The 11,954-nt window shown below is 45.5% G+C and overlaps 1 protein-coding gene across 1 annotated transcript; it reads right to left on the reverse strand.

Moving 5' to 3' along the window:
* Positions 1 to 8,022: 8,022 nt before the first annotated feature.
* On the reverse strand, positions 8,023 to 11,648 carry Fzd1 (frizzled class receptor 1). The gene has a single exon (XM_051152012.1). It carries the CDS (start codon positions 11,026 to 11,028, stop codon positions 9,100 to 9,102), a length of 1,929 nt encoding a protein of 642 aa, XP_051007969.1. The 5' UTR covers positions 11,029 to 11,648; the 3' UTR covers positions 8,023 to 9,099.
* Positions 11,649 to 11,954: the final 306 nt, after the last annotated feature.

Consider the following 11,954-nt stretch of genomic DNA (forward strand, 5'->3'; position numbering starts at 1 on the left):
AAAGAGCTGTCACCACATTTCGCTAGTGTGCAGGCTACCAATGAGGTCAGAACTATCAGCAGCCATAGAGGAATTGTGTTGAAATAGTGTATCCTAAAGCATACATAAATGTGTGGAGAGGCCTATTTATTTTAAGAGCATTTTCTTACTTGGCTGATACGGTGCATTATTTGTGTCGTCTAACTTTAAGATGGCCCATTAGCTTAATCTTTGTGTGACCAGGTCTTAGAAAACATTCTTAGCTTAAAAAAAAAAAAAAAAAAAAAAGATGTAGGGAAAAATAAATGGCATCAAGTTACACCATGCTTTTTCAATTTCCATCTGTGAGATACCAGTGGGTTAAAGAAGGAGGGCAAGAAAAGAGAAAGGAAGTAGGAAAGAAAGGAGATAAATGAAGGAAAGGTGTGCGTGTGTTGGGGCGTGAGGGGGACTAACAGAGTAGAGTGAAGAAGAGAGATAAGAAAAATGCAGGGCGGGGAAGAATTTTAAGATTGTAATGACTCTAGCACTCAAAGTACCATTTTATTTTGTAATCTCCTCAATAGCTATGTGAATTAGGAAAAATTGCTATTATTAACATTTTAGATAAATGGATCTGAGGCTAAGAGCTGGTTGGGATACAGTCCAGGTCTTACAAATCCAACATTCTTTCCAAGATAACATTCAGTTCCTCTCTATAATTCCTTGTTGTCTTGAAATTGAATTGTTTTAAGTGAAGAGGCAAAGGAAGAGAAGGGAGAGGAGAAGGAGGAAAAAAAGGAGGAGGAAGAGGAGGAGGGAGAGGAAGAGGAGGAGGAAGAAGAGGAGGAGCAAGAGGAGGAGGAGGAAGAGGAGGAAGAGGAAGAGGAGAAGGAGGAAGAAGAGGAGGAGGAAGAAGAGGAGGAGCAAGAGGAGGAGGAGGAAGAGGAGGAGAAGGAAGAGGAGGAGGAAAATCATTTTTCCAATCTAGGGTCATGACTCTATTTCAGAGATGTTTCCATTTCGCTCCCACCAGGAGGACCAGCTGGAGGAAAGTATTACTAATTCTGGTTTTCCCAATCCCTCTTCTCTTCCTCACTTCCAATGCTGAATGATTCCAGCTGCCTGTCCTCAGTACATACGCATCCACAGCTGCTTCTCTTGTCTACCCAAAGCCACCCACGAACATTAGACACGGCCAGTCTGGAGCACACTCACCACACTGTGAGTGTGGGTTTGCCACATGTGGACCTAGAGTATAGTTCTCAGCTCCCCACCGCCACTCTCTCTAGTTCCAAAGCTCTTCTGGAACCCGGATCTTGTCTCTATCAGCCTTCTCAGACAGACTCCTTCTAAGGAGTGTTCAGCTCCACGAAAATAACGAAGCGGGTGGATGCCAGATCAACTCACCTGCAGCCGAGGCAGAGTTTGGAAGTCTGCTTGCGTAGGCCCAGAACCCAAGAGTGTTGGTAAATCCGATGCTACGGCAGAAAGACCCGCAGGCACCCTGCATCCCAGCAAGAGCGGGAGCGTTTCTCCCTAAAGAAGAGGCAGTGGCTGAAGCCGAGCAGAAGTCTTCAGAACAAGCACGTTCTTTAGTCATAATGATGTGAACACAAGCGACGCCGCTTCACACTCGTACTTCGCTCTGTAACATAGGGTGCACATCCGCGCTTCTTTATCATGACGTCTTCAGTTTAGACTGTGTGGATCAGATCAACACTTGATCTCTTAACACATGGTGATCAGGACGAGAAGCCAGGCTTTTTCTAGCTTCCACCTTCCAGACTGGAGTTCTTTCCCTGTGTTAATGCCTCTCGAAACACAGTGAAATGCATGAAGCAAATGGCAAACGGAAAAAATAGAAGCATGGTAGGGTTTTGTTGTTGTTGTTGTTGTTGTAACTCTGAATGTTTAGAATTTTTTTCTTCTGTAATTGTGATATTGTATATCCCTTCCTAGATTTAAATAAAGCGACTTTACTTTATTGACCGCGATGGACCAAATGCTTTTGTTTTGCCTTTGTTGTCCTGTTTTCCCCATATTTACATATTGAAACCCTAATCTGCAACAGGGTTGTACTTGAAGACAAGGCACTCTGAGAGGCAGCTTGATCTATATGAGGCGTTACTGTGGGGTTACTATATTTCTAGGAAAAGAAAAATAAAGACATTTCTCTCTACCTGGCAGCACTGAGGAAAGGTGATGGGCAAAAGCTTCCCCAGGAGCCTGATCGCTGGTGGGCTCCTCGCCTTCAGCAGTGTGAAAAAATAAAGGTGTGCGGCTTATAGCACCAACGCGGTGATGCTTCATTACGGCAGCTTGAAAGACATTGACCTAGCATGCGACATTATCTAGTTTTTCCATCAACTTAAAACAAACTTTACATGTCAAATGTAAGATACACGCTGTGACCCACCAACAGCATCAATATTTTTCTTATTTTAAAATATTTCACTATTTTTAAACGTACACTTCATGATTTCAATGATCCATCCGGAGCAAGGAGTCTCCACTTTGGAACTTTGAAATATATACTTGTGGTTGTGGAGAGCTGTCCTATGCACGAGTGTCTCTGGTGTCCACACACTATATGCTTTGCCACTTCCCTTCCCACACTCATGATAGCCACATGTGTGTCTAGATTCTGCCCAATACCTCCTGGCACCAAAATATCGCCTGCTGAGCAGCAGCTACAGATCCCAGTGTGTTCCGGAATAATTACATCAATTTGCCTCTTTTTAACTTCATTTACATTGAGTTATATTAAGAGATAGTGATAGCGGTGCTGTGATTTCAACAACGCCAGTGATATTTTATGTGCATTTACATGAAGGATGACATTGAAATAAAAAAAAAATGGTGGTGGATGAACTAATTCTGATTGAAGAGCTTCATGTGGAAGTGTGAAGACCATAGGTTGCATGGCCCTACACTTTGTTCTACAACTGCCAATAATGACAGTAGAATCCTAAGATCCAGCCGACATATTTTTTTTTTCCTTGTAGAAATGGTTTTTAGTTTGGCAAATGTATGAGAACTAACCCTAGTTATCTCTGAGAAAAAAAAAGTTTGACAGTTAAATTGGTATAGGTGTACGCAACTCTTTGGAGTGACTTTCATTGGAGTGTGTAATTTTTCTCCATTGGGTTGCTTTTATAATGAAGAAAAATAAAATAAATACAAAATTGCAAAAACTTAATAGGTCCCCATATTCTGATAACTGATAAGGCCAATTAAAAAATAATACCCCAAGGGAATACATATGAGCTTCTTTTCTAAAAATTAGATGTTTAACCAGATCTCTCAAATAGCGAGAACAGGGTCCAGTGCGTGGTCAGACTTCTGTATCCACGCCTGTCCGGTGTGTGTGTGTGGCGCTTTGTTCCATGGTGGTGCCACATTCCACCCAATGTTTGTTGATTGTGCTTACCGCGAAGATATGCCACAAAGACCTGAGCTCATGAACTTCCTGTCTAGTCACAGCAAGAGCACCACAGCCTCAGTGGCACACTCCGAATGTTGTGACCCACACATGTGCTTTTAAGAAAATATAAAAGCTTATTTTTATTATATGTTGTCATTGTACCTTGGTCATACTTATCTAGCATATATATTTCTACTTTATTTTATGGGAGTGTACTTTAATCCACGACACAGAGGTCCAGCCATCCATTTGTCCAGAACATTTTTCATTTTTCTCTTTCTTTCCTTTTCTTTTTCTTTCTTTCTTTCTTTCTTTCTTTCTTTCTTTCTTTCTTTCTTTTTTTTTTTTACTACTACAACTTCTCTGTCCTGAAGAAACTCACATGGGTGCTTACCCTATTGGAGGAACTACAAGTTTTTGACAAGGTACTTATTAAAATTAGCATTTAAAATTGTTCGTCAAGATGTGGAAATACAAGGTCAAGATTAGTCTCTAAATCTACTGCGTATTTATTTAGTCAGGGTCTCTCTTTGTAACCCAGGGTGATCTGGAATCTGGACTACTCCTAATCCTGTCTTCAAAGTGCTGGAATTATAGCTATGTACCAACATGCCCCAGCTTAAATCTACTTCTAAAGAAAAAGAAAAAAAAAAAAAAAAAAAAAACCAAACCAAACCAAAAAACCTAACACTCAAGTACCACGTGGCATGTGAACAGGGCATCAGCCAGACTGTAGGCCTTCTGGGTACTGTGGCTACAGTAGTGGAGACAAGCATTTCCAAGGAGGAGAGAACAGTGCATCTCAGAGCGTTGCATGTGAGCAAGGACATGCTGCCACCTTGAAAGGTAACAAAGGCCACACTTTGTATACTGGGATGCTGCAGTTATTCCCCCTGCAACTTTAATTCAGACAGGTACTGAGATCTGAAACGTGGAGAGATTGACAAATTAGATGGATACTTGGTTTTCTAAAAGGGAAGAAAAGAAATCCAGGCCACAAAGAACTAGCTCAAAGCAGCATCAACAGCTCTTTTGATGTTAATCGCTGCGTGGCTATGAACATGTTTTGAAAGTCCACATTGTGGACAAAATTTCTTGGGAGCATTATATGAAATACATGTATTATAAATATTAAAGCTTAAAAATTGTTTCCAAGAGTCAATTTCACCTTTTAAAAAAAGTGTGTGTACAACAGGCAAATAAATTCTATTTGAAAACTCCATATTGCTTTCAATTAGTATGCCAATGTTCACTGAAGAAACTCAATTTTACTTGAGTTCTGTCCTTCAACTGGACCTCTTGAGAATATGAATATCTTAAAGAAATTAATCTCTATTGGAAGTGGCACTTTTTTCCCCCCAAGGAACTTTAGGATCTAAAACTAATTATGATACACAGCACATTGTATGTTCACATGGCTACAGAGCATAGTTGAGTTTATCACATAGATTTCATTTAATGGGTTATTAGGTCCCATAAAGATCTATAAACAAAATTCCCCAAATTAATTATTACAAGGCAACTCAACTCCAGAATAGCATAAAGACACTTCCCACCGTGATAAAACTCAAGGAAAACTCATCTGCAGATTACATTTTAATTGGCAGCTTCTAAGCACACTGCTTTGTGCTATATCTTGACAAGTCCAATAAAAAAAGGTGAGATCTGAGTGAGCAGAAATGCCCAGCTCCTTCAATCGTAAATCTTAAGGAAAATTTGAGCCACCATGAAGCTCAAATACTATTTTCCCCCTTTTATGGGTTTCTGACACTTGCTTAGCAGTCCCTTCTAAGCCATTATTGCAAATGTAAAGGCCTCAACATAAAAAGTGTGAGTGTTAAGTAACATTACAATTCCTTTTTAGTTACCCATGTGTCATAGACCATAGCCTTATTTGTGCCCCCATAGGTCAGTCCTGCCAGACGTTGAGACTTGTGTGTTTTAAGGAGTATTCAATGACAATATTACTAGTGTCCACACATGGACATATGTAGTCACCATGTTTTTAATTTCATGGACTCCAGTTATATAGAAAATCATCACCTGAAATGTGTCAAGGGTATTCCATGTCATGTAACTCTGATGGGCTCTTTTTTCCTAGCTGGATCTTTAATAACAATGTGTGTATGGCAGAAGGCTTCAATGCCTACAGCAGAGACAAAAGGACAAGCGCTCTAAACTCAGGCTAAGAGACTGTTGCAGAACAGCTGAACTATCCTGTCTGGTTCTGTTGCATATGCTTGGCACTGCCGGAATCTGAGATGAAAAATGAAATTCTTTGTCTCCATAAAATTTAGGTGAAAAAAAAATGAGCATTGGAAGGTTTTCATGTTACCTTCATGTTTACTGTAAAAGCTAAATCAATTACACTGTGAGGGGAAATTGACTCCAATAGATAGCTGCCTTAAAAAAAAATCCAGGCAAATCAAACCATGTGAAAATAGGGTTTGTCATGGAAACAGCATCCTAATGGGATCATATCGTCAGCAGCTTTATGGTTTCCCAGGTAAGTTCTATTTTGCCATCAATATTGAACGAAGCAAAGACAAACCAAATTTAAAAACAAACAAGCAAACAAAAAACTCCCTGGTTTTACGTATCTCACATACCTTAAAATAAATTGCTTTCTGAACAATAAAGCCTGACAGTGACTTAAAATACTGTTTGAGCATTTGAATATAGAATATAAAACCTTTTTGTGTCAAATTCACATCTGCATCATTTTAAGGGCACCCACAATAAGACTGTTTTTGACATTTATTCTTGGGGCAGAAATGAATGAATTAATTGTCTTAAAAATTTCTCCCAGAAGTTACATAATTATCTAGTGAGCCATGTTCTAATTTGGATAAAGACTTACTGTTTTTTCCATGTGTACCTCTATATAAAAGCTTCTCAAATATCACCTTTTCTATTAATATAACAAAAAGGGGGAAAATTGCTTCTTGCTACTTAAAATGGTATATTTTCCATTAAATTAAAATTTCTAATGTCTTAAAATTAATTAAGGCTTAGAACACAATTTCCTGACAACCATAAAAGTCACTCTAGTGTATTAATGGTCTTCTCTTTAGCCATTTGTCCTCGTATTTTAAAAAGTAATAAAAAAATATAATAAAGATATTTCTAATCTTTAAGTATTTGAAGTTTTCCAGGAGTGTTCCATTTCTCATATTATTCCCATACAATAAAATGTAAATTGCTATTTCTATTTTAAAATTTAGTGTATCTACAGTCACAAGCATGTGTACAGGTATATATGTACATGCATGCATATACATTCTGAGGAAGAGCAGGTCGACTAAGAAATTCCTCCGTGAAAGGTTCTGTGAACAACATGAAAATGGAGTCTTCAGAAGGGAATGAAAGACTTCCACAGCCTACTGATGTCCTAAGATGCTTATGAGCTGTGGCCACTTACTGATGGCCCTTGTATGGGTTTTGAAATGTGCACAGACGGCAATGAGCAAAAAAGATAAAACAATACCTCCCAGAGCACCACAAAGGCAACAACTGAAAGATAAACCTCCATGTAAAAAAGTCACGTAAATGTGTCCCTTGAAAGAAAAAAAAAAAAAAAACTTTAATGTTAAAATTAGAGTTACAGTTTAATAATATTATTTGGCTTAAAAACAAAATGGAAACCTTCTCTTTTCTGCTGTCATGAAAACAGCCTTTTGCGTGGGACTTTACAAATGCCACTTGGCAGGCAGGCAGGCTGTTCTTTGGAATCTTTAGGTTTGTGTCATGTGGACTGGTTGTGAGGCATTAGAAAAAGTAAAGACAGTTCAGATATGTCTATTATTTTTCAGGCACAAAACAATGTAATTTCGTACAAAACTTTCATTTTTTATTTGCGAAATTAAAAATATGGCATTTTATATATATAAACTTCTATTCCTCTATAAATATAGATGATCTCATGGTGGTGAGAATAATAATAATAATAATAGTAATAATAATAATAATGCATACCAAATTAAAAAACCAATGTCATTTTAGGGTATGAAAGACATATATATTTAGATTTTGATAAACTCTTAAAGTTTAAACACTACAATCAGGAGGATTGCTTTTCTCCTCTTCTTCATAGAGAACTAAAGTGAATATTTTTTAATGGCTTTGAGAGACTTACATTTGAACATTGTTGTAAACCCAAACAGGAGCACACGAGATGGGATGCAATAGGGATGCACATGCTTGCCCTTGGGCATGCATGCCCAGATCACCTTTCTTCCTCTCACCCACCAGTCAGCCCACCTCCTCTGTCTTCAGAAGTCTTACCAGGCTATTTGCGGGGCTGTGGATTGTCCGTCCCTCAGAATGTGCTGCTGAGTGATCACAATATGTTGACAGTGTACAAGTTTTTGGGTTGTAAAATGTGATACATGTCTAATAACAATTTGACTAAAACCAGAAAAACAGCATTTTCATTTTGAGGAACTCCACTCCACTGACATCTCCTTCCGTTTTCATATTCTGTATGTTCTGCCATCCTGCTATGGAAGGGGAAGATCAACTCCTTCACCAAGCTTTCCAGGTGACCTCAAGGTCTCCATTTCATAGAAGGGTAAAATCTAAAAGCAAGCAGCATGGGGGGAGGAGGGAGGAGCAGGGAGGAGAGGAAGCAGGGAGGGAGGAGCAGGTTGCCAGCCATGAGCATGCAATTAGAACTAACACACTTTCTAACCTCTCTCTCTTCAGTCTCTCTCAACCCACACAAAGCTCGCTGCTCTTCCGCAATCTGACTAGCCCTGTGTCTTTCCATGGTGATGGCCAAACCCATAGCAGGTTCCAGACACTAGAGAGTAAATGAGCTCATCTACACAAACTCAGACTTTCCAAAGTTTGGCGTTGGTTACTGCACTTACTCTCTGACCAATTTAAGTGGAAGGAGGAAGAGTCTGGTTGAGGGACACCAGGGTAGAGGGAAGCTGGGTCATTTGGCCGCGCCCACCCTCTGGGCCTCTAATGAAGTTGGAAGGTGGTTCTTAAACAATCATCATTCGGGAAGTCACAGGGACAGCCCTCCACACTCTACCGCTGAAAAGAGGAACTGGAATGGGCGGGGCCCACCTCAGGATCTGGAAACTTTGTGGGATTCTGCACCTTAAAAGTTCCCACTGCAAGGAGGGAGGGGGCGTGGAGTGGGGAGAAGCTGATGGAAGCGACTAGAAAGGACCCTGGACAGGCAGTCCCTGCTACAGCCAGCAGGGTGAAAGCTGGCCCTATGCTCCTACAAAGGGATGAGGGCACAAGGCAGAGCAAAGTGTGCTTCGTTTTACCTCCTCTGCAGTCCTCAGAAAAGGGCAAGTAAGAAAAGCTTCAAATGCTTAAACCGCCCGAAATAATTAAACATTTTTTTTTTAAAGAAAAGAAAATCCCCTGTTTGGTAGTCTTTAAATACAAATATACTTACAAAAATCTTACACAGGTTATTTACAATCATAAAAGCATAAAGTCCTGCGATCAGAGAGAGGGCTAGAGAGATGGTCCACACACAAACACCTCTGGCATTTGCGCCCTCTGATTCCTTTACCCCAGGGACGGAAGCTCTTGCAGGACCTGTGCAGACTGTTGAGAGGAGCCTGCAAAAAGTGTATGTCTAGAGACGAAGCCTGGAGTGGCCAGGCCTGGCAGAAATTCCTTGGGGCCAGCTTTCAGGCAGTGGCTGGGATACCGCCAAGAACCAGGGAAGGTAATGAGTCCAGGTCTCAGACAGTAGTCTCCCCCTGTTTGCTGTTGGTAAGCCTCGTGTAGAACTTCCTCCACGAGTGCAGCGTCTTGCCGGACCAGATCCAGAAGCCCGACGTGATGCCCACGATGAGCGTCATGAGGTATTTGATCATGTAGACTGTGAAGTCCGGGCTCATGGGTGGGTGTGGCGGGACGCCTCCACCCCCCTGGAGGTGAGGGCAGGGGATGGCATAACTCTTGCAGCTCTGGGCCACCCAGCTGCGCTCCCACTGGTCCCGGAAGGCCTGCTCATAGAAGTAGCAGGCGATGACGATGGTGGCCGGCACGGTGTAGAGCACGCTGAAGACTCCGATGCGCACCATGAGTTTTTCTAGCTTCTCTGTCTTGGTGCCGTCATGCTTCATGATCGTGCGGATGCGGAAGAGTGACACGAAACCGGCCAGCAGGAAAGAGGTGCCGATGAACAGGTACACGAAGAGCGGTGCCAGCACAAAGCCACGCAGCGCATCCACGTTGTTGAGCCCCACAAAACACACCCCGCTCAGTACATCGCCGTCCACCTGGCCCAACGCCAGGATGGTTATAGTTTTGATGGCTGGCACAGCCCAGGCGGCTAAGTGAAAGTACTGCGAATTGGCCTCGATGGCCTCGTGGCCCCACTTCATACCGGCTGCCAGGAACCAGGTGAGGGTCAGGATCACCCACCAGATGGAGCTGGCCATACTGAAGAAGTAGAGCATCATAAAGAGGATAGTGCAGCCCTCCTTCTTAGTGCCCTGCACCACCGTGCGCGCCCCGTCCTCTGCAAACTTGTCGTTACACACCACCCGATCCTCCAGCAGAAAGCCGGCGATGTAGGCCACGGCTACTGCTGTGTAACAGCCGGACAGAAAGATGATGGGCCTCTCTGGGTAGCTGAAGCGCTGCATGTCCACTAGGTACGTGAGGACCGTGAAGAGCGTGGAGGCGCAGCACAGCACGGACCAGATGCCTATCCAAGTGCGCGAGAAGCGCAGCTCCTCAGGCCCGAAGTACATGAGCCCGTACACCTTGGTGGGTTCACAGGGCGCGCCGCAGTCCTTCTCTCCCAGAAAGTGGTAGTTGAGGTAAGAGGGCACTCTGAGGGCGCGAGGGCAGGAGAACTTGCCCCGCTCCACTGGGCCGGTACCCCCCGGATAGCCGCCGCGGTAACCGCCGCCGCCGTGCTGCGGATTGCTGGTCCAAAACTCCGGCAGCAAGGAGGGAGTCGGAGTGCCTTTATCAGACGTGTTCTGGCCCACGCACAACTCTCCTGCGCCGTGGACTGGGAACTTCTCGCACTTGAGTGTGTCTGGCCACTGGAAGCCGAACTTGTTCATGAGCGCCTCGCAGCCTTGGCGCGCGCGCTCGCAGATGGAGCGGCACGGCGGGATGGCCTGCTCCAGCACGGTGCACACCGGAGCGTACATGGAACACAGGAAGAACTTGAGCTCGGCGGAGCACTGCACCTTCACCAGCGGGTAGAACTGATGCACCTCTAGGCCCGCGTCCTCCTGGTTCGTGTGGCCGAGAAGGTTGGGCATGATGGTCTGGTTGTAGGCGATGTCCGTGCACAGCGGGATGGAGATGGGCTGGCAGAAGCCGTGGTCCGGGATGGAGATGCCTCGCTCGCCATTGTACTGCTGCCCGCTCTGCTGCGGTTGGGGCGGCGGCGGGGCTTGCTGGCCCGGCCCGGGTACCTGGCCCGCCGCCTGCGCTCGGACCCCCAACAGCAGCGGAGCCTCCAGCAGCCAAAACAGCAACAGCAGCCCGCTAGCCCCGCGCCGGAGGTCAGCCAGGGGACGGCGGTGGCAGGTCCTGTCCCCGTGCCCCACCTCCTCCCGCCGGTCCCGGAGCGCCCCGGCACAAAGTTCCAAGCTCGGCGGGCCGGCGGCCCGGGACTCGTTAGGCACCGCCTCCTCAGCCATACTTTTTCGGCTCCCTCCTCGGCGCCGGTAGGCTGGGGCGGTCAGCGGCGCGGCGGGTGGAGGCTCCCACTCTGTTTAGGGAGATCTGGTCCCCTCCCGTGCCCTCCGTCGGGCTGCGGCCGCGCTCCGCCCGCTCCCCCGGATTCTGCTCTGCGTCCCGCAGCCGCCGCCGCCGCCGCGGAAACTTGCGGTTCATGAAGCGCGGGCGGCGAGGAGAGCGCGAGTGGTCCGGGCGCGCCGGGATCGCGTCCCTCCTCCCCGGCCAGCGGCGGGCTGTAGTTCTCGGCCGGCGGCGCCGCGCTAGTGGCCGCAGCGGGGAAGAGGAGCGCGCAACTCTCGGCAGCCTAGCCGCCTTGGGTCCCCCCTGCGCCTCCGCCTCCTCCTCCTCCGCCGCCGCCTGACCATTTGTGTCAATCCCTCAACTCGCTGCCTCTCCTTTCCCTAGCGCGCCCTCCAACCGGTTTCTAGGCGCCCCGCAGTCTGTCTTTCACCGGGAGGGAGGAGCCTTGAAACCGACGCGGAGCTGGAGGCTCAGGGACCGTCGCCCAATCGCAGCACCCGCTTCACAGCGCAAAGGGAGCTCTAGCTGGAGCCGGCAGCAGGCGGGAGGAGGAGGAAGTGGTGTGGTGGTAGTGGCAGAGGCACCGCTCTGGCACAAAGGGTAGCTATGAAGCGGCACAGGCTTGGTTGCTTTTGGTTCGGCGGAAGAAAGGCCGAGGAAAAGTAAGAGAATGGCCCCATATGCTGCTGGATATAATGAATAGAAATCGGCGGGGATTTAGCTCTGCCTTGCTTTTTATCTATCTTCATATTTTTAATAATCCTACCCTGGACTCTAGTCACAAACAGCTACTTTGAGCGCCGCGTTCTGAATGCACGCCTCTGACTTGAGAGTCAGGTTTCCTTTGAGTTCAAGTCTGTCTAGG

This window comes from Acomys russatus, chromosome 10 (genome assembly GCF_903995435.1).
Source record: "Acomys russatus chromosome 10, mAcoRus1.1, whole genome shotgun sequence".
Taxonomy (NCBI): domain Eukaryota; kingdom Metazoa; phylum Chordata; class Mammalia; order Rodentia; family Muridae; genus Acomys; species Acomys russatus.

What these genes read in the sequence shown, in the direction of transcription:
- Fzd1 (XM_051152012.1), bottom strand. Translation starts at nt 11,028, where the DNA reads ATGGCTGAGGAGGCGGTGCCTAACGAGTCCCGGGCCGCCGGCCCGCCG.